The following is a 23,108-nucleotide window of genomic DNA, read 5'->3' on the forward strand; positions in this document are numbered from 1 at the left end:
TTCATCTAGGATTAAAAGTTTGGGGGGGAAGGTTTGGCCACTCCCACATTTGTTGACCACACCCCTATTACATGCTCAGTAGAAGATCTAGTTACATATTGCACATCATAGACAGTATACTAATGTGATGATGTACAACAATTTGGGGGGGGGGGGTTCACCCCAGCCCCCCCCCCCCACTAGATGAAACCCTGCTTGTATATGTCAACACATACTGAAAGTTAAGCCTATAGCCTATAGACTGATAAAGATCATGCATGTGGATATTATATCCAGTGAAGCAATGTGCATGCATGTCAAAGATGGCTAGCTGTGAAGAATACAAAGACATTTTTCTAGAGGACTTGGAGCCATATCAGATCTTGGCTCTCACTGCTCCACAGAACTTCACGGTGTGGACTGAAAGAGACTTAACATGGAACGTTATTTTCTATGTGTACAGTGCAGTACTAGCTGTAGCTTTTCTGGGTCTGGGAGTTGTGTCAACATTGCTGCTCTTCAAGAAAAACTGTGTCAGACTGCAAAGTAAAATATTTTTTACTGTATATACATGCATCGCTATTCTCAGTTTCAGTCGTGCATTATGGTTGGCATTAGATCCATTTGGACTAGTTGGATTTATCGCCACATCGTTTCCTGGCTGGTTTATCATATCGAGAAGTATCGAGGCTCTTGGATTCCCAAGCCTGAATGCAAGCTACACACTGATGATTGTCGCCCTATTAAAAATCAACACAAAACCAGGAGAGTCGTGGCATCACCAGTGGAAAATCATACTGCCCGTGGTGTTTGTCATTTTTATCATTGTGATTGTTGCCGAGGTTATTGCCATGTCTGTACACTATCAAGGTATAATAGCAATTCTAATCTGCGAATTTCTTTTGGCAGTTGCAGGTGTAGTAGTTTGTGTGCTATTCTTGTTCGCTGGAAATCGAGTGCTACGAAAACTCAACCGATCAGAGACAAAATCAATGCGTTTGTCAGATGGATCCTCATTGACTTTAGACCCCAACACTGCTGAACATAAGCAGATATTTGCTAACAAAGAGTTACAGCGACATCAAGCTAAAACTAAACGAACCAAACAAAAAATTGTGACTATTACATACGCTACTGTTGTATTTTCGATCCTGTACTCTCTATTAACAGCCGGAAGAGGAGTTCTAACCACACATCTGTTTTTTGGCTCGTGCTTGGGATATCACGGACAGCAAGGTCCTTCTTCAGCTTGGTTGGTGCTAGAAATCAGCCAGAGGGTGACTGAGGTAGTGCTAGCGTTAATTCTACTCTATTCCATTACTGACATGACAGTTGTCATGAGAATCTGTTTACGGACATCGGCACAAGGCCATAGATATAGCTAAGCTAATTCTGTGCTGTGTGTAACTTGCATAAAATCCTACAGTGATTTATCACTAAGTGTTATCATGAACATTTACTTTTAATTGTGTGACAAAACTTCATAATAGCGACATTAGCGTGCACGTGTGTAAAAATGTGGATGGGTAAAGATCATTAACTCAATTTCTTTTATGTTACAGTCAGGCAAATAAATCACAGGACATGTAGAGCTCACTTTATCAAGTCTCCTACACTACAGTTAGGCTATAATTATTTTGAAGCTAATTATTCCAACCTCCCAGGGCAGGCCGGTCAGCACTATGGCAACAAGGTGAGCAGAGCTAGATCTAGTAGTAGTATATACAGCCGGGCTACAAGTAGATCTACCCATACAAATTTATTCTACATCCCCACTTGGCCTTCTGTATCACTGTAACACGTGGGGTGTTGCCATAAACTCCCACCTTATAGTCTTGTTCCCAGGCCAATTTTTCTCTAATAGCCTATACCGGGAAAATACACAATTATTAATGCATGTATATATTAATGCATGTGTATACAATGCTTACCAAAGTACATACTCTCTATTTTATATACCGTATAGATCTAGCGGGAAATTTTTGCGGGTGCATATTTTCGCTATTTAGCTCCAGGGCCCTCAGCAGAAATGTTCGTGGGTTCTAATATTCACGTTGCAATGCCCATAAAACCGAAATACCGGTGCGTGGGAGTTTATCCCAGTTTTAATTTTCACGTCTTCTGTCTGCCCTCGAAAAACGCGAAATTTTGCACCTCACGAAAATTTCCCGTTGCACGGTAATGCAAAACCTAATTAAAAACCAAATCTGTACACTCTCTCTAATTGGAGTACATGCTAATAGTAGAGGAACTGGATCCAGATGTTCAATAGCACAGAATCCAATATTGAGTGACCTTTAATGAGCTTCCTCTGCATGTTTTTAATGTGGGTATATAGCTATAGCAAGTGATGGTATATTAGCTAGCTCGCGATCCTAGGATTTTGTAAATGCAGTCACATCAGCTATATGACAGACCGACTCACCGTTTCGTTTTTTGTAATTGGTAAACATACAAATATTGATAATTTCTCCCCTTCATTGTTACCGCCTGCCACTGTATACACTGTATAGTCATGATCTTGGTGATCAACTCTATGAGGCTTCCGAGGGCGGTCATGTGAACGTGGTGGAGAAACTACTGGCTAGAGAAGCTCCTCTGAACTGGAGGAACATTGGTTACTATGGACGAACCGCTCTCCATGCAGCATGTCTTAACAACAAACCTGATGTAGTGAAGGTATTGACACAGCAAGATGACATCAATGTCCAAGTACAGGATACCATTCTGAAGCTTACTCCCCTGCACTACGCCTGCTGGGTGGGACACCTGAAATGTGTCCAGTTACTGATGGCAACTGGACAGTGTGACCTAGGTAAGTCAGGGTATGCATGTGTGGGTCATGTACAGGTGAAATTGATACCAAAAACAGCAACACAACTTGTTACTTAAAACTGTTTTGTTTTTATTTGAGGAAGTAGTAGACGTTGCACTAAGTGTTGTACTAAGTGTTGTGCTTGCTTCATAGACTAAGCTCAGCCGATTCGATACACGCTGACGGTTGAATTTTAAACTTTGAATCCCTATAGTAGCATAGAATTTATTATCATGGGATGACATTTATTATGACAGGATATAGGTTATTATACAGCCACAGTGCCACATGGAATATTTTGGCTCGGTAGTAACGTAGCAGCAGGCCCCGAGGGCAAACGTCACTACTGAGCCATGTGTGCACTATAGTGAAGCGGAGTAATAACCAATTTAACTTATATCACATTGTCAACAAGCGTGTAATAAAAATCTGACAGTCCCGTCTGTGTTATAAGTTATAGTTATAACATGCACGAGGGATGTATGGCATATATTGCACTGAACGAGGGTGTAAGCCCCGAGGGCTGAGTGCAATATGTTCCATACATCCCAAGTGCACGTGTTGTAACTAGTTTATATCCCGAGGGCATAGCAACATAACTATCAACGGCAGCGACAACCCTATAGACATAGCTCCATCTTTTCTCTCTTCTAGACACACTACAAATAATTATACTGAAAACAGCCCCACCCCACTACTGCTGGCCCCACTACTCCACCCCACCACTGCTGGTGCTAAACCGCACCACCCTACACGGGGCCTACATACATGTACCTCACAACCAAGCCAAAGAAGCTCGCCTCTACATAGCCTCCTTCACAAGGCCTCAACAAGGAGGCCTGCTATACTGACTGCTTGCGCATGCGCAAAATTATTGGATAATTTCCCCGTAAAGTTTCCGTTTGAAGCATGCTATTACATATGCGCACTACAGCCACGTGGAGCCCTTTGTGGGAGGACTCTTGGTTTCTTTACAGACTCTACTGTGAGACTGCTCCATTCCCAGTGCATGCCAGGTGCCCTATTTGTAACACTCCAGGTGTCTTTGCTGACTCTGCTGTGTTCCAAGTCCCATTGCATGTTTCAAAGCCTTGTGATTGTACTTGTCAGAGCGTTCAAATCTATAATTTAGCTCTCTAGCTTACCCGTACATGTTAGTTGCTGCTATGTTTCAATGTTCATATATACATACTGCTGCTTTTCACATAATTTGTATATGAGACGCCAACTGCAGTGCTCTATAGTTTGTTTATATTGTGTGTGTATTCTGAGTCGGCTCACCTGGATGCCATATAGTGCTGCATTTACAGCTAGCTATTACACGTGGCTTTTATTCGAGACATCAAACTATCTAATCCTACGCATGCGTACTCTATATACCACCAGCCCCTCCCACCATGTTGACTGTAAGACAGCCCTATGGACTGCAAATGAGCTCTGAGCTGCTGTTTGACATTTTGGAACTTTATACAACCCCGACTATATAACGTCGAGGCTTCTGCGCTTCAGTGCTCTAGTTTCCTACTGACAATTTATACATATATACTTCCATACCACTTCTGATCTGATCTCTGACTCACCACTATATAGGAGCTGTGACTAGTGATGGACTAACTCCACTGGGAACAGCAGTCAGATGGGGGCACCTGGGCATTATCAAGTACCTGATCAAGGAGTACAACGTGAATGTCAATGGTAAGTTAGCACATGCAAAGCCCATAAACCGTGTGCAAGTGTAATTATAGTATTAACCAAGGAGGTGGCTTGTGTCTATATACATGTAGAGGTATACCGTATAGCGCGAAATTTTCGAGGCACTTATATTTCGTGGATTGGCCTCTAAAAGCCATTTCGTTGCACAATGTTCGCGGAATGACTGCTTACCGGAAGCCACGCCTTTAAATATTTGCACGATAGCAGGTAATTCTAATTAAAGAACAATCTTCGTAGACTTAATTTTCGTGTAGAATTCTAAGCCACGAAATCCGCGAAAATTAAGCCCCTCGAAAATTTCGCGCTATACGGTATTTGTATTTGCATTTTAATTCATTAATTATTGGCACAAATCATATTCCAATGTGTGTGTCTAATAATTGCCTCATCCAAGCATATCAGGTATCAACTATAAATCTATCAGATACCATGTATGCATGCGCATATATACACACAATTGACTTTTTACTGAGTTATGCACTTTTTGTTAATTAAAGTGTCTGATTCACCACTTGAACTAACTCCACTGGGAGAGGCGGTCAGATGGGGGCACCTGGACATCATTAAGTACATTATCATGGAGTACAATATGGATGTCAAAGGTAAATTAATTATTATGTGCATAATTATAAAGAACATTTTAACCTTGTATTAGTGTATATATACATTATTGCTCTTGGTTGCTAACCAGTAGATTATCAGTGCTGTAGTGATGTATTCTGAAGTACATTTCAGTATATAATAGTCACATTAAGGTAGGAGCATATGAGGGGATGGGGAGCGTCTTACTATGCTGCCATATAGTATTGCGAATTCACTATCGTCCAACCACATTTCCTTGTTTGTAATGTGCTAAGTGCTCTGCACATGTGTGGCTGACACCGGTTTGATCTAGGTGACTAGGTGTACTAGGTTTCTTAGTAGTATTGAGAACCCCAGGAGTGTTGTTGCTGAGGCATGACCACTAATTCACCGGGTGCAGCCGAGGTCAATTAGTAGTCGTGCAGAAGCCACACACTCCGGAAGGTTTTCAATACTACTAAGGAAGGTTTTCAATACTACTAAGAAACCGGACTACACCTAGTCTACCTGGCTTAGAAAATGCGTCACTTCCTGGATTGTGGTCTGCTGCATAGCTACCAGCATGGATACTGCTGCAAAGCTACACAGCCAAAAATCCACGGGCCCGTTACAGGTATAAATCCACGTGGTGTATTCAACTGTTTGGTTAGATACTGTTTAGCAGCCTGTGGATTTCAGCATGTAATCAGCCGTGGAACGGGCTGAAAGCAGTCTGAGTACGGCCTGTAAGCAGCCCTATGTTCTCAGTTAGTTCCGGTTTGCTTTTATACAGTTAAAAGCTGAGTTTGGCATGAATAATTCCACAAAGTGTTAACATTTTTAAGAAACAAACATAGCCAGACAGCTCGACAGTTTACAACACTAATAGGAATGTTTCTTCTAGTGCTTGTGCTGCTCGAGTGTGTCACTGTGTGTGTAAAGAAGACATGTGAATAATTATCGTTGCAAAGAAAATGTTTCTTACATTTTATAAAGTTTCTGTTTGACTGTTTGTACTACCAGCCATGTCCTCTGTCACTGTGTGTATAAAGAAGACATGTGAATATCGTTTCAAAGAAAATGTTTCTTACCAATAAATAATGTGTTGTTCGACTGTTCGTACTGTCCACAGACCAGCCATGTCCTCAGTCACTGTGTATATATTATAGTGAATATGGTTGCAAAGAAAATAATGTTTCTTACCATTATACATTATTTGTTTGACTGTTTGTACTGTCACAGACCAGCCATGTCCGCAGCCAGTAACTTAACTAAAGCAAAACACAAATAAAGTTTTTATATGATTGCTTACTTGCCAAATTCTGATAGTTCCTAAAGTATAGGTGTGTCCACGATGCTGTAATCAATGTAAACGACAATAATTATTATAAAATACCTTCTGGTCATGATAGGTTGAAATCATTGATGGCGTGAGCATTCCAATTTATATATGTACATTTGTATGTGTGCATCAGTACACGAGTTTAAAGTGAGTTAAATAATTATTAATTGGCTCACATTCTCAAGTAGTGTGACAAGGAACCTCAATCTCGAGCTCAATCAGTACAGTAATGATGACATAGACACAGGTACATCTGTATGTGTGAATACGTAAACAAGTTCGAGTAAGTGAGTCAATAATAGAACCTGAATCTCGAGCTCGTAAAGTAATGATGACACAGACAACTGTAGATAATATCATAGGTATACATTTACATGCATTCTATATACCTCGTACTCACCTATTTAGTAGTCATTGTAGAGGTGCATATCCTCCTTTTTAGATGTGTATTCCTATACATAAGCAGCATATAGACCAACATTTTAAAAACCAGCTGAGCACTCACTTATAACATTGCAGAAGAAGTCAACAACCTGCGTCAGAGGCAACCAGATCTGCAATACGAAATAACTCTGTCAACATAATTATTTATGCATGACCACATAGCACACCTTGTAGCCTATAGAGCTAGACTCCTAGAGACAGTGAGAGAAGAATTGCAGAGACATCTAGCAGCTGATAAATGGACAGAAGTTAGACCTACTATACTAGCTCCTTATTTAGACTCTACTTACTTCCTCTCTCTCTCTCTTTTTCTTGCTAAGCTGGCCTTGGCAGTCAGCTCCATAAATAATATAATTACTCCATCCATCCTTTAAAGCTGCAACTGAACGAGAAGATCAAACTGAAGCACCTTTTCAGTCTCTTGGTGGATTTCGTAGCTAAGCAACTTTCTCTCTGCGCATGCGCATACACTGGCTGCACAGGCTGTAAGCAGGACGTGGCTGAAACAGGCCCGTTATTTACGGTCTGTATTCAGGACAGGATGTACGTGCTGTAACGGGCCTGTGGTTCCAGGATGTAAGCAGGCCGTGGGCGATTACATTCGCATACAGGCCCGTATTCCGGCCTGTATTCAACTGATTTTCCCCACGGGCCTGAAACAGGCCCGTGGATTATTGGCTGTGTACCGTACCGGTACCCATCACGAGCTAGCTGCAATGCTGCAAGAAGCTACTGAACTAGATCTAGCTCTCAAATTCAACTTTTAGAGCCTCCTGGCAGTCGTGCGTACCTAATATACAGTGAAGATGTGTCTAAAGCAAATCAAGGTGGACTGACAAGCAGAAAACGAGTGCCTACCAATATGCAAATGATGATAATCCTACAGGTGTGTTGTACGACTTTACAAGTTATACAACTCCAAATGTCCCCCCAAAAGACCCAATTTCGCTCTCTATTTGACACCATTGAGGTGCCCTAAACCAAATGTATGGTATATTCTGCTATTCCTCTCGGGCACAATGTCCTGTCCAAAGTGGTGTACAACCTGATGAAAGATAGAGGATATGACAGGCATTATACCAACCATTCGTTGAGAGTGTCTTCGGCAACTAGACTATTTGATGCTCAAGTCGATGAACTGATTATGAGCAGAACGGGCCACTCGAGCACGGACGGGGTTAGAGCTTACAAACGAACCTCAAACAAGCTAAAAGAACTTACCTCTGATTTTCTAAATTGTAAGACTGTGTCTACAGTTGAGGAGCAAGAACCGAAGTCTAAGCGTGTGTGTCTCAAGCAACAAGATTCCCAAGAGAACTTTATGCCTACCATATCTATTACTGGTGGAACTAATATTACTATTAACATCAAGCAGTAGTTTATGTATAGGATAGACTACACCTAAGAGTAGAATATGTGTCTATGTAACCTCCGCGGTTGCGGTTAGACCGAGGCGCAAAGCCGAGGGAATCTAACCGTAACCAAGGCGGTTACTAAGACACATATTCTACGAGTGGGTGTGGTCTATCTAACTTGGACTTCATTGCGCATGCGCGGGCCGTGGTTATAAAAAGCCAGGTTTGGTGCGTAGCAACAGAAATTGAATTTGTGCGAGCTGGACGAGCTGGACGAGCTGTGAGAGACACCAGTTGACAGAAAAAGACAAGAAGACGGCTTCAAAACAATGAAAAACTACAGTAAAACTTAGTAAAGCTTGTGAAACGCTTCCTGAAGATACTGGAAAGAACAGACAAGTAAAAAGAACATAGAACTATGCTAGAACTGACTCTGCAACACTACAAGAAGAAGAATGAAGCACTGTGGTGGAGTGGAGGGGGTATAGAGCAGACTGGACCGGCATGAAACCTCAATAGAAAGTGTCAAGCAACTGCTAAAGTGTTTTTGATGCTTCCTGGCCCCTTTGCCCATGCCCAACTGGAAAAAGCAATACAAAGCAACAGTGGACATGGAAAGAATGGATATTGACTAAACAAACTATTGCATTCTGTGTTTTTTATAATGTTTTTGTCATCTTCTTGTCACTTTCACTAAAAATTTCATTCCAACTTTTGAGAACTTCCTGCAAATTATTTGTCACTTCCTGTAGAATATGCGTCCATTTCCTGTAGAATATGTGTCCACTTCCTGTAGAATATGCGCCCATTTCCTGTAGAATAAGTACCTTACAGTAGATTATGCTTCCATGTAATCTACTGTTTTTAGCCAATCAGATCAATTACAGATGATGTAATGTAGTCTAATGTATTTTCTACTTTTTAAAAATGATACTTGATTGGTGATAATAATAATTATTACAGCTCTAAAAATGTAATTCTTGGGCATTTTAATGAGATTCATGCGCCAACTACCCGCAGGTCACTTAGTACTAAGTGACCTGCTAGCAGGTCTCTTAGCTGATATAACTACCTCATTAAGGGTGGCCACATCAAAGCATGAACATGCACATTTTTTCTAATAATATATAGTGAGTACAATGAAATGTTAGCAGCACTTAGCAGTTTGACATTATAATTATGGCATAATAATAATTATATACAGAATCCGTGTAGTAAGTTCATCCCCTCACATATTCCTAAGCATGAAATTGTGCTGAATGTGCATGCAGCTTGGCCATTAATAATGTTATTTTTACCGAGTGGTGCACTTATGTTAATAAACTGTCTGACTCACCACAATAGGAGCTGTAACCAGTGATGGACTAACTGTACTGGGAGTGGCAGTCAGAAAGGGGCACCTGAACATAATCAAGTTCCTCGTCACTGAATGTGATGTGGATTTCAACGGTAACTTAGCACGTGCAATGCCGCAGCAACATTTTTATTGCAACTCAGATGTGGTATCTAGACTGGGGCTGACTCCCCCCCCCCCACCCTTTCCTCTATCAACTGTGCAGTAAAAATTCAGCTTAACTGCTTAGCTTTTTAGCTCTTTATATGCGGCTGCCTAAAACGCTGCTTCGAGGTGTAGCTGCACGAAGAGTACGATAATAAAAGCTGAGTGTGTGTGTGTGTATATGTGTGCATGTGTCTGTCTATTCCAGCTGTAACTGCCCCAACGGTTGCATACAATGTATGCGACAACATTTTAAAGTAAGTAAGTACGCAAGTTTTCGTGGAACAGTTTCTCTTAAGTCCCATCTCTAGGACATTTTACACCCATGCACTTACTCCTGCACAAGGGGATTTTTCCCAAAAAATGCATTTGAAATGTGATAGGATTGGCAGGGGTAAGCACCAAAAAGCGTGGAAACAAGAATCCGGTCCACTGGAACATACCATATATAGGATGCAAATTCAACCACCAACTCTTGAATTTATACTGTTTGAGCGTGTTCATCCGTTTTTCTCAATGTTACGCGCATGCATGCATCCTCAACTCCAGGTGTTTTCTTTTTAAAATGAAAGCACCATGGGTGCTGATGCCTTGGTGGAAGCTGCTTTCCGGCATGATAAATAATTTAATTTGCATGTAGAAACAATGCAAAAGAGTCGGGAAATGATCGACCATGATTTCTTCTAAAACGCATGACCAGGCTTCCTACTCTGCAGCTGAGGCGCCTTGCTGCTGTGCTCTGCCACTGTTTAAAATACTGCACAATCTGACTGACTTCCCAAACAACCCAGAACTAATATGATGTACAGCAGCAGAACAATTAACTATTTCTCTCTGGTCCCCTACAAATGTAGAACATCCTTGTACAAATTTTCCTTTTTTCCTCATGCAAAAGAGTATGGAATAAGCTGTATGGAATAAGCTGCAAGTATGGAATAAGTATATAGCAGTATGGAATAAGATGCACGGTTAGCCACAAGGAAATTGCTTTAGTAGACAGTGCTAGTATTATTATGTTCATTTAAGACATATTTGTATTCTCACTTATAGTTGACATGTTGTAGCTACTAAAACGTAATAACATGCAGGACACTGTTAATGTTCAGCACTGCTGGAATTTCTTCTTTGCAACCATGCTCGTTTTAATGACCAAAGTTCATTTTGTGGAAGATTCTGTGTTCCTATATATAATCTAGTCCTCACGCATGATGCATGAGATAAGTCCTTCAATTCTGCTTCGCACTAAGCATCTAGAAGTGCCTTTTTTTGCTGGGGGCTTGAGCTGTGTTGCAGCAGTATAGAGGCAAGCTTCTTTGGCTTGGTTATGAGGTACGTAGGCCGTCGAACAGCAGTAGCTAGTGGGTGGAGCTATTTTTGCAGCAGTATTAGTGGGGTGGGGCTGTTTTGCAGCAACAATTTGTGACAAGCCATTCGTTGGTCCATGCCAATCTTATACGCAGCAGATACAGGTACATAATTATCGTCTAGAAAAGAAGAAGAGATGCATGGAGCTGTGTCTATAGGGTTGTCTCTGTCATTTTACAGTTCTATTGTTACTAAGACGGTGTTATGTTGCTATGCCCTCGGGATATAAACTACGTGCACTCGGGATGCATGGCATATATATTGCACTCAGCCCTCCAGCTTGCTTGTTTCCACGCTTTTTGGTGCTTTCCCTGGCTAATCCTAGCAATTTTTCACATGTTTTTTAGAATAACAATGGTATATCTGATTGCTGCATTTCAAACTACAATTGTTTTTCTCACTTTAGATTCTGCACAAGCAGTTCGTATCCTAGAGCTGACACTGAAAGATAACGGAGATGTAGCGACCAAAATTAACGGTGAGATTCATTGTTATGGTGCGCATGCGCAAGCGGTATACAGTGTGTTTGTGTGTCTGTGTGTGTGTAGACTGCTACAGCTGCTCAAGGATCAATGAAGTGCAAGTAAGAGTTTCTATAGGCTTCTAGATTTGTATACTTGGTTCTCGAGTTATGCTTAGTTTTGCTTACTTGGAATGCCTTTTCAGAAGAGTGCGTAGGAAAACTTGTCCATCGAGTGTTGCTACTCTACTTAGTGTTAGCTCTGCACTAGAACGCTATAGCTATTGGTAGCTGCAAGAGTGAGAAGAGAGCTGCAAAGCTCTGCATGCTGGTGCAGCCATTAATATTATTTTAGACTTAACATCTATCGTTTTTAACAACAAATGGTCGATCATTACCCATGCACTCTTTGAGTTTCCCTGTGATTCTGGATTCTGCCTGCATGCACCAAAATTAATTAATGCATCATGATATTATAATGTGCATGTGTATATAAAAGCTATCAGTAGCTTTATGTTATGTAGCTTTGGCATCTCCACCGAGGCATCAGGACCCGCGGTGTTTTCATTTTAGATGTAATGGTCATTTGTTAACGGATGCCGCCTTATTTTTTGGAGGAGTTTGGTTATCAGAATAGAGGTATATAATCCAGTATTTTTAAAAGATTTACTTGTCATGGTTTTTTCCACAGAGAACAATCAACTTCTCCTGGCTTGCAAGTTTGGGTACACTACACTTGTCCGGTATCTGATTAATAAGTGCAATGTGGATGTTGATAGTAAGTTACAATTTTTTACGCTGTTATTTCAACCGTTTAAACAATGATACAGTGCCTGTAATCTACAGAGTAGAATACCACAAATTTGGGAATATTGGTACAATTTTTGTGTAGGTGAATGCAACAAAGATATACATCTGAACAGATACTGCAATAAATTGTAAAATGTACATCATTAGATGTCTTTATAGCACACTATCCTTAGTAACAGCATAGTACCAATCAGAAATGCATGCATGCTGACTCTAGCAGAGAGGTTGTTGGTAGAACTGTCCATATCGTCCGTATCAATGCAATCTTCATGGATCCATCTCACACAACTACATTGTAGCCATTCTCTTCCAGTGCCAATATCTTCTTCAAGTGATCCATAACACACACAGCAATAGTTGTCATGAATGGTTGTCAAGACAGCTTTTTTCCGAAGTGATCGATTGATTAAACTTTACCGGGGTTTTTTTGGTAAAATGTGTAGCATGCCTGTTGCCAGTGCATCTTCACTGGCCCAAAAAGACTATAGTCAAGAGACTCATGTGTGGTGGAGGAAGGCAGAAGATTATGACTTCACTATCTTTAGCAAACTGGATACTGTTTGGTTCAAAGTGAGAAGTATGACCATCTAACAATAGAATAAGTGGGGACTGTGAAACAGCACTCAGAAGAAAAAGCTCTTGATCGATCCAACCTTTATCACTGACGGCATATCGACTTCCACTCACTTCACCACAGTCACACTTCCACAACCGATAACTGTAATTTGTGCTTTCTGCCCCGAAGTGCGGCAACGGATCTTTCTTTGTCCTTCTGCGCTACGACTTTTGGGGAGCGAGGTTCCAATGGAACGCTCGTTTCATCCATGTTGTATATTTGCTCTGGATGGGCATCACAATAAAACTCGTCCAACACACTTCTCAATAGGTCAAATTACTCTTGCATATTTTTAGCATTGATAGCATCCATGCATGCGTCTACTCCAGCAATAGAATCACCAGCACGAAGTCCGAGACTTGGGTAATTCCTCTTCATAAAGTTCTGCCACCATGCAGCACCCATCCGTTATTTTACAGTACGTCTTTCTGCCGTACATACGTCTCTACCAAACACATGACATCACATCTAGTTTTTCCATAACCTAATTTAGACACATCGAGTAAATGGGTGGACAGTTCTTCCTCTTCCTTCACACTAAGGTAAGGCACAGGGCCACTTTTAGTTCCATATATGACACTCGTCCGCTTAGTCTGTCTTTCAACGTAGAACGTGGTACACCGTGCAAGTCAGCAGCTTTGTCACCGCGGATATGTGGTCAGTCTGAACACTATTATCGCAGCTAGCATTTGCTCATCAGTCCTCCATTGTTTTCTCTTCAAACTCCTGTTGCTTTTTTTAAGGTGGGAATCGGATGGTGGTGGTTGATTAGTCGTATGTTTAAACACCTTATTTTTCTTATTGGGCATCTTACAGCGGGACAGCTGCATTATTTAGTACATATAATTATAGCTATAGTTAATACAAAAAAGAAAGCAAGCTACAGACACCATTAACTAAGTTTCTGGTTAATGCAAACACTCAAAACATTCTACTATCAATATAGAAACTCTACAATAGCTGACTTACTACTTGCCTGAGAATGTCGATGGCTCTTGATTGAAGTAAGCTTCTTCGCAAACTGACACACAAAAGTACGGATTATACTGTTACATTTCTCCGTATGCTAACCTAGTCGATAATTGATTGATGTTTGGCCAATAATAGATATAGGTCGATAATCGATGGTTTACGCTATTGATTGTTTCTGGGACAATGTGTTGACATTGTCTGACTCATGGCTATATAGGAGCTGTGACCATGAATGGACTAACTCCACTGGGAATGGCAGTGAAATGGGGGCACCTGAACACTATCAAGTACTTGATCTCAGACTGTAATGTGGATGTTAACGGTAAGTCGCTATATGTGTTATATTAGTTCAATGTGAATGAACTACAGTCAGACGAAAGTTCTGTTAACTATTTAGAGCAGAACCCTTGGCGATAGTTGGGGCAACATTTATCATAATCATGCAAGTTTGTACATTGTCTACATCACCCCCATGCACATCCGGGGCTAGTCTCATGAATCAGCCGCCCTTCTTTTGGGAAGGGGTCTGAGCACTCTTGTCTTGAGATCATTTCACAATGGAATGAGCCAGACCAATGGAATGTAATTAATTCGTGACCTTATGCCCCCGCGTATTTGTTAATTGTACAAAGTGGCAAGCGCAGGCATCTCTCTCTCTCTGAAGAACCTGCTTCAATCTATTTGTGTTTTGCCTGTGGTGCTAACTCTGTGCCCAAGGGCCCTGCTTGGCTTGCTTATGCTTCGTAGCAGCTTCTACGTATGAAGCGTTTACCATGCGTAATGCATGCGTTAATGATTATCCAAATGCGTTGAGCAACGTGCAGTTCTTTATTGCCTCCTATAATATCACCTGACTAGAATAAGTCAATCTGTTTCCAGCATGTGCAACAAAACTGTAACAAGAGTGCTCAGACGGTCTTCTCAAAAGAAGGGCAGCTGATTCATGAGACTAAACCGGGGCAATTAAGGCCTTCGGTTTGAGAACGGCATTTTTACAACAGAATCTTCTGTCTTCGAATATCTTCTTTAAACCAGTCTTCACAAAGCACAGGCATGGATGGTCTCCACGGGATGGACTAGATATAGTTTCGATGTCTCGAATCAAAGCTGTGTATCTAAAGGTAACGTACAAGTTCAGCTTTTGCTCGGCTTTTATTCGAAAATCTGCCACAATTAAAACTAATAACTTAGGCTATCGACACTGTAAACGTACACTTTGACATCCAGGTAAACAAACTCAGAATCACAAAACAGACAAACAGACCAACTGCTATAACCCACAGCCGCAGCCCAGCCTCGGGTTAATAATGACACTATCTGATACACCACTATAATAGGAGTTGTGACCAGTGATAGACTAACTCTACTGGAAGTGGCTGCCAGAGAGGGGCACCTGGACACCATCAAGCACTTGATCTTGGAGTGCAATGTGGACGTTAAAGGTAATTAAGTTAGTACATGTTAGCTAATACGATATCTATGTGAATGAAGTAAAGTGCTGCATGATTATGTGAAATTTATATCCAGTAGATTATCAGTGACTTGGTATCAGGTGCAATATGTTGTGCCATAATTATTACTAAAATTAATGAAAAGGCTGCAATGGCATTCCAAGTAAGCAAAACTAGGCATAACTCGAGAACGAAGCATTATTTGCAAATCCACGAATTAAAATCCAAATGACTAGAAGCCTATAGAAACTCTTACTTACACTTCCTTGATCCTTGAGCAGCTGTAGCAGTCTACACAGACACACAAACACACTACCGTATACCTCGCTTGCGCATGCGCACCGATGCGTAATGAGCCAAATGTTGACAATTTGCAAGCTAACTTTTGCGATCCGGCAAGGATCGTGATGTTATACATGTACTGTATCGATAATTTGCTATCTTATTTTTGTGAAGCCGTTAGCACTCCCCAAGTTTGCACTGTATGTTTGATGCTCGCAAAACATTGTTTAATACTATCGAGATGGCTAGTTTGCTTACTTTGAAGGGCCATTGCAGTGGCGGATCCAGGAAAAAGGAAAGGGGAGTTCCAAATTTTTTGGGATTACGCCCACTTCCATAATAGGCTTGCGTAGAGCTAGCTATAGCCTAGGCGAACCATTGACTTTAAACACTCTCTTGGCAGTTGATACATCAAAACAACGTGCAGGTACAATCATTGAATTAGCTACAAAAAGCTAGCTGGTAACTGTACTAAAGCCATAATAGCTAGACTGAAAGGGGGATCCGTGGTACCCTGGGATCTCCCCCTGGATCCGCCACTGCATTGCAACGGTTGAACAATAACACACACGTGAGCACACTAGTCTACCGTATACCTCGGTTACGCATGCGCATGCACTGAGTTATAATTACAGTATATCAAGTTTGTTATGAGACGGTACGAGACACCATTAATATTTAAATGTGCAAAGGTCCCCTTATACTTGAGGACGACTGTGTGTAAGGACAATGAATATTTAGTAGTTATATTTAGTAGTTATCGTTTAGAATTATACCTGTATAAAGTTAATTAATATACTTGTATGTACATCTTTATGATCATCTTTGTTATAGTTTTGTTTTCCATCTAATGATTAATCCTTTTTGTTTTGTGCAACTAACTTCATGATTAATTTTGTCTAAATTGTACCTCATCGATCTGCATGTTAAATATCAGTAAAGTGACGACAATTAAATTATAAGTAACACAGCTATAGTAACCTACATGCAACTGACACAATATCGATAAATTCTTCATAAATTAGACTAAAAGCACCATTAGATAATTATTATACTAGATTTTTGACGTCAATTACAGATGGTCTTCTACTAATTGCCTGCAAGTATCAGCATACCAAAATCGTTGAGTATCTTCTGAATGATGTTAGCTGCGACCCCAATGTCAAGGATGACGACCGACAAACACCACTCTCTCTAGCATGGAACAAAGATATTATTCAACTCTTGTTACAGCACGGGGCTACAGCCGGAGATGTTTATACAAATCATCGCAAAGCTCTTGGTAAAGTTTTTTCGAAGAATCCTCTGAAAAACCCAGTGAAAATGCTTGTTATCGGTCACGGTGGAGAAGGAAAGAGCACTCTCATTGAAGCAATGGAACATGAGCCAACTGCACTCACATCTCTAGTCAACATCTTTGTCTCCCCTAAAGAAGTCGATGGAGTCAGCCAGAAAACAGCCGGAATCATCCCTCGATTATTCAAAAGCAGCATATTTGGAGAGGTGTTGGTGTGTGACTTTGCTGGTCAGGAGGCCTACTACAGCAGTCATGCTGCCATTATCAAGTCAGCAGTCTATGCATGTCGCCCCATTATTGTCTTAGTCCTTGGGCTCCATAGAGACGACACCCTTACCACCTATTCTATCTCTTATTGGTTAGGGATCATTGCCAATCGGTGTGCCAACATAGAGGGCACAGTCCCACTCATTGTGGTAGGTAGCCATGTCGATTGCTTAACCGACAAACAGAAAATTAAAATTTTGAAAAAAGAAGAGATTGTTTTACAAGCTGTTTCAAGATATCCGACCTTGGATCTGTTGAAGTTCATTCCCATGGACAATCGCTACTCCAATTCTAGCGGCATGAAAATACTACGAAACACTGTCGGCCCTGCTTGTGCCCGCATTCGATCAAAGTTGGCCGTTTCTTTAAATGCACACATGTTCCTGATTTACCTTGTTCGCAAGGATGAGATTGCAGTATCACTGGAACAAGTTCAGCGACAAATTAAAGAGGAATCCAGTCAAGTTCTGTCCAAGAAGCACAAAGAAGCTGTACCGTTCATTCCGACAACCATTCCTCGTCTTGTTGAAATCTGTTTTCAGCTCAATGATAAAGGTCACATCCTCTTTCTACACAATACTGTCTCACCAGAGATGAGCTTCATTGTCCTCAAGAAACAAGAGCTTTTGGGTGAAGTCAATGGCACCATATTTGCTCCAGAGGATTTCGATCAGCACTGTCAACTCTCCACAAGCACTGGTGTGGTACCTTGCTCCAAACTGGCTGCTCACTTCTCTAACTTGGATACTGACATGCTCACTGGATTCTTGATTCATCTTGAGTTCGCTGTGCCCATTGAAGACCCAGAAGTTCTCCGTCTTATTGATCAGCATCGAAAAAATGTTGGCGAGTCAGTAACGCTCGACGAGAAATATTTCTTCTGTCCTGCTCTCATCCGATTAGATGTCCGCACGACAATTTTCAAGCATCGAGACGACCTCGCTTATCATTTCGGTTGGGTAATGTCATGCTCTCACAAGGACCAGTTTCTTGACGCTCGATTTCTCCATGTTCTTTTGCTTCGGATATCTCTCTCCCTGGGGCTTGCTCCTGTGATAGATCCTGATATCCCCTCTCTCCAACACCAATGCTCTGTCTGGAAGACTGGTGTTTGTTGGGGCACGGCTGACGGTGTCAAGGTGCTGGTGGAGGTTGTCAACAAAAAGAAAGCGGTTGTTTTAATTCAAGCTCACCATCTCTCACTGGACCTCTTCAAGCTGCGCTCCATTGTGATAAAGAAAGTTGTGGACACTTCAATTGAGTTGTGCTCTACTGTAGTCACTGAGGAGGCCCTCCTTCCTCCTGACAGTGTAACCTACCCTCTGGAAGATACACACGTCTTTGATCTCAAATCCATCGCTGAAAGCATTGTAGGCCAAAAGATGTGTGTAGTATCGACTAACGGTGTAGACCCTATGCCATTGAGTGAGCTTCTCCAAGCTGAGGTGTACGCTGATCTCGGTGAGAATATTCTACAAGCTCTATGCAACCCAGCACACGATAAGAAACTCTCTGATGGACTCCTCTCTGCTCTTTCATCTTGTTGGAGCAAGAATCCTAAACTCTCCGACATAGTTCGTTCAGCTGTTTCTAGTGACATTAAGAGCACACATCGAATCAGTGGTAGTCTAGAGCATGTTCTGAGGGCAAGCATCACTGGGGATTCTAGTGGTGAAGCACTGAGAAGAATTCTGGATCCACTTAGTGTGTTTGCTGGACGGAACCCTCTCGTGAGTTGAAACATTTACTTGGCTACTTGTATGTGTTCATCCTTGCTTTATTACCTCTATATATAGGAACTAGCTGGTGTTGCTGCTAAGGAGACTAGTGATTATCTACTACCAGCCCCCAGGCCAATAGCAAACTGTCCAAGCACAGGTATTATACTACCAGACTAGCTAGTCTAAGATGATGTATAAAACTATATAATTATACTTATACTCTTTCAGTACAGTTAGAAATGTATCGGAAAATGTTTACGTGTGTGCATGGAGTGACGTATTAAGCCAAGTATAAATAGGACTAAAGCTGACTTTATCCAGTGTGAGTAATGTATGTGCCCGGCTTTATCCTATAGTGATGTACCACAATAAACACCGTGTTCATTTTATACACTCTATACACACAGACTCTCTCCCCGTTGTGGCTGGAGCAGCTCCAATGGTTGAGAATTGGTCAGTAAGAGAGAGGACTCAAGTCAGAGCAGAAGTCAGTCAAACCACACGCACTAAAGGTATTCTGCTCGTGCATATAGTAACAGCTCACAATAAATGCATATATACGTATTGTTTTTATTGTCAGCACGTACATGCATGGGATTCTAGAATACGTTTAATTGTTCACTAACTAACCCGAGGTGCATATATTAGGCGACCACAGGTTATAGTATAGGCCGCTTGTCTTTCTGTCTATGATTCTGACTGTGCTCACTGGCCAGGCTGCCATAGCACTGCGTTTACAGCATCGATAGCCGCAACATAACAGGTTATTGCACATAAAAGCTTGGTTGTCGTATATAAGCGAGCAAAAGCTAGGCTTGCACGTTGGCTTGCACGTTGGCTATAAGCTATATAGCTATGTACGCGGCTTGAGTTCGAGGCAACTCGTTGCACATGCACACTACTATAGCAACCACAGTTTCCATGCCATGGCAAGACTCTAGGTTTCTTTCTGTGACCCTAGTCCCAGCTAGTATGATCGATCACTGCAGTAATACCGCTCTCATATACCCTTGCCACAGCTTTGGGTGTGGTTCTCTATAGATCTATATCTGAATTTCAGCATGTTGTTAAGTTGCTAGTGGTTTCTACTCGATTTTACAACTCCTCTATGTAGTTGTGAGACATCTACAACTACACTTCAAGCCGAGGGTGTAGTTCTCTAGTTAAGCCTCGGTGTGCACATGCGCAAAGCAAGTAGTGCATGTGTGTGTGCGTGCGTGTGTGTGTAGACTGCTATAGCTGCTCAAAGACTGAGATTAATGAAGTGCAAGTAGCCACGTTTTCAATTGTAAATTTGCAAGTTTTTGCTTAGTAATATTTGCATGGAATACCGTTGCAGTCTTAGTGCATGGTCACCAGGCCGATTTTTCTCTATTTCGGCCGGCTCAGTACCGTATTTATTCGATTTAAGGAGACCCTTCAAATATGATTAATTAACACAAAGAAGACTCTGCAACCAAGAGTTTCAAGCAACGAGCTTCGCTCTGGCTAAGTCTACATAAAAAAAACTCACATTGAAGGCCATTTCCGTCTCTTGAGAATCATGCATAGCAAAAACAGTTAATAGAAAGTTGCTATTCTACTTAGTAAGTATATAGCTGTACACTATAGAGCATGCACTAGCTAGTGTTAGCTGTAAGAGTAAGATAAAAGCTGCAAAGCTACACTGCAGAACATAAATACTTTAATGACGCACTGCATCATCGTTACTATGACTTCAACATAAATTTCCGCAGGCAAGTACATATAATGAACCTCTGTATATAGAAGACCTCTGCTGAGGTATCTAAGTGAAATAAGGGACCTCTCAGTAACCAATCAGATTGCACCATTTTTGTGACAAGCATTTTCTAAAAGCAGTGACTACTGCGTTGAGAATTTTTTTATCGTGTACTAAATAGAGGTTAAAATGTGTAACCACCTATAGCATCAATTCCAATCCGCTATAAATGTTGTATTTTGAGCGGCCTGTATAGTCGAGGGTAGTTGAGTCCTCGACTTCAATTAGATATGCGACACAAGGACTGCACATATTTTTTCAAACTTCAAAAGTAGCAACCTCTGGCTTCGTGAATAAATACGGTACACTGTTTCATGAGAGCAGCAGCTATTAAAATGAAAGCACCGCGGGTGCTGATGCCTCGGTGGAGGTGCCAAAGCTACATAACATAAAGCACTAATAGCTAGCTTTTATACACACATTGATTATAATTATCATGATTAATTTTGCTGCATGCAGAATCCAGAATCACAGGGAAACTTAAAGAGTGGGTAATGATCGACGATGATCGTTGTTAAAACGATCGATGCCAAAAGTTCAAGTCTAAAATTAATGGCTGCAAGTCAGCAGAGCCTTGCAGCTCTCTTCTCACTCTTGCAGGTACCAATAGCTAGTGTTCTAGTGCAGAGTTAACTACTAAGTAGAGTAGCAACACTCGGTGAACAAGTTTTGCTACGGACTCTTCTGAAAAGGCTGCAATGGCATTCCAAGTAAGCAAAACTAGGCATAACTCGAGAACGAAGCTTTATTTTGTAAATCCACAAATAACAAGCCAAGAAAACATGACTAGAAGCCTATAGAAACTCTTACTTGCACTTCATTGATCCTTGAGCAGCTGAAACAGTCTACACACAGACAGACACACAAACACACTACCGTATACCTCGCTTGCGCATGCGCACCGAGGCATAACTATACTAATGGACTTTAAACTTTGGCATCCTTTAAGGGACGTTCAGACAACTTTCCAAGAGTAGCACAGCTTTGTACTTAGTATATTCTTTATGAAGCACATCTCAGTCGCAATATCTAGCTCTTGTTTTTGTGATTACAGACGAAAATAGCCAATGTTCTTCAGCAGCCTAGGCGTAACACGCCTAGACTTCAAAGGGTTTTGCCCACACAACGTACAAAACATAGTAAAACATGACGTCAAATGACATGCGTTTTCAATCCCTTTCTCTTCTTCATCTATGCTTTCATTTGATCAGTGTACGTTATATCCTCTATTTTACACCCAGAAGAATTGGTGGTGAATGGTCTAACACTCGCTGTTGTTAAAAGGAGGACTGGAATCAGTGACACCCAGCTGGACACAGAGATCATAGAACACGATCTGTACAACTTGGCTGACTGTTTCGATAATGTGGACACGTACCTTCTCAAGCTACGCCTGACTCCTGGCCAACAAACTGATATCAAATACCTTGCTTTTCGACGGTCTACTCAAATAGCCATGGCCGAAGCTTTGAAGCTGTGGCGTGCCCCCAATCCTCTTGTTGCCACGTTCCGAGCCCTGTTGACCATCTTACTGGATCTCAAGAGAGGAGACGTGGCTGTTCGGGTGTGTCAGTACATTGCTGACAGAGTTCCACAATAAGAACACTCAACACTTATCTTGCTGCAGTGCATGTGCATTTATTCCCACACTCACACATCCTTTAATCTTATACACACTTTCTATCATGCTGTTTATTTTGGCTGAAGACGTTTACTCAGTTTTTATGCACTTGCAATCATCACGAACACAATTTTATGTTAGTCATGCATGCATTCATCAGTATTCTGCTTCAATTACCATGCTACATAATTCATAATAATATTTATTTTGAGCAATAATAAAATTCTCTTGACAATTTACTTATTGCTGTGACAATAAAATGAAAAGCTGGAAACATATACCGATATATTTCGAGGGTATATAAATGTTCATGGTTTTCGCTGATTAACCATAGCATGTATACTGCAAACATTTATACCCGCAAATTTAATGTTCTGTTTCTGGTCAGGTTGCTTCCCTGATTACGTGAGGCCAGGAGGAACAACAGCAACTGCATGAGCTGCAAATATTTGCAGTGTCGCATGCGCAAACCACACCCACTAACTCTAGGCTGAGTGGGTGTTGCAATAATTATAACATAATTATTATCATGTATATATATACAGCACCTACAACTCAGTATACTAAGAGACATGCATGCAGCTCAAAATAGAATGCAATACAAATTTTGTGGTTTCCCGGCCAATCCTAGCATATAGGGTGATATTCATTTCCCTATACATGCACATGCATTTTGGGTGATAATTTTGTGGGACATAATGATCATTGACTGTGCATGAATTTTGTACAAGGCAAGAGTTTTAGGCAAGCCGCATATAC

At 41.2% G+C, this 23,108-nt stretch overlaps 2 protein-coding genes and 1 long non-coding RNA gene across 7 annotated transcripts; 2 read left to right on the forward strand and 1 right to left on the reverse strand.

Annotated features, from left to right (window-relative positions):
• Positions 1-187: 187 nt before the first annotated feature.
• On the forward strand, positions 188-1,544 carry LOC135333643 (uncharacterized). Its single transcript, XM_064528645.1, has one exon. It carries the CDS (start codon positions 258-260, stop codon positions 1,362-1,364), a length of 1,107 nt encoding a protein of 368 aa, XP_064384715.1. The 5' UTR covers positions 188-257; the 3' UTR covers positions 1,365-1,544.
• LOC135333641 (uncharacterized) lies at positions 1,538-22,603 on the forward strand. 3 transcript variants are annotated; one of them, XM_064528642.1, is made up of 13 exons: positions 1,538-1,672; positions 2,493-2,794; positions 4,385-4,489; positions 5,005-5,109; positions 9,554-9,658; positions 11,479-11,550; positions 12,224-12,310; positions 14,148-14,252; positions 15,268-15,372; positions 16,742-18,957; positions 19,024-19,105; positions 19,356-19,460; positions 21,970-22,603. In XM_064528642.1, exons 1-13 carry the CDS (start codon positions 1,662-1,664, stop codon positions 22,326-22,328), a joined length of 3,759 nt encoding a protein of 1,252 aa, XP_064384712.1. In that variant the 5' UTR covers positions 1,538-1,661; the 3' UTR covers positions 22,329-22,603. The 3 variants fall into 3 exon arrangements, with proteins under 3 accessions (XP_064384712.1, XP_064384713.1, XP_064384714.1); XM_064528643.1 differs by having other exon boundaries at positions 21,973-22,603; XM_064528644.1 differs by lacking the exon at positions 21,970-22,603 and adding an exon at positions 19,177-19,270.
• On the reverse strand, positions 5,619-7,564 carry LOC135333644 (uncharacterized). Of its 3 annotated transcripts, XR_010394011.1 has the most exons (10): positions 7,145-7,564; positions 7,022-7,085; positions 6,916-6,964; positions 6,811-6,862; positions 6,716-6,754; positions 6,587-6,663; positions 6,272-6,425; positions 6,160-6,220; positions 6,054-6,106; positions 5,619-5,996 (listed from the first exon to the last, which is right to left on the reverse strand). It is a non-coding gene; the product is annotated as an uncharacterized LOC135333644 (long non-coding RNA). The 3 variants fall into 3 exon arrangements; XR_010394009.1 differs by lacking the exon at positions 6,716-6,754 and having other exon boundaries at positions 5,623-5,996; XR_010394012.1 differs by lacking the exon at positions 6,716-6,754 and having other exon boundaries at positions 5,652-5,996; positions 7,180-7,564.
• Positions 22,604-23,108: the final 505 nt, after the last annotated feature.

Source organism: Halichondria panicea, chromosome 3 (genome assembly GCF_963675165.1).
Source record: "Halichondria panicea chromosome 3, odHalPani1.1, whole genome shotgun sequence".
Classification (NCBI taxonomy): Eukaryota; Metazoa; Porifera; class Demospongiae; order Suberitida; family Halichondriidae; genus Halichondria; species Halichondria panicea.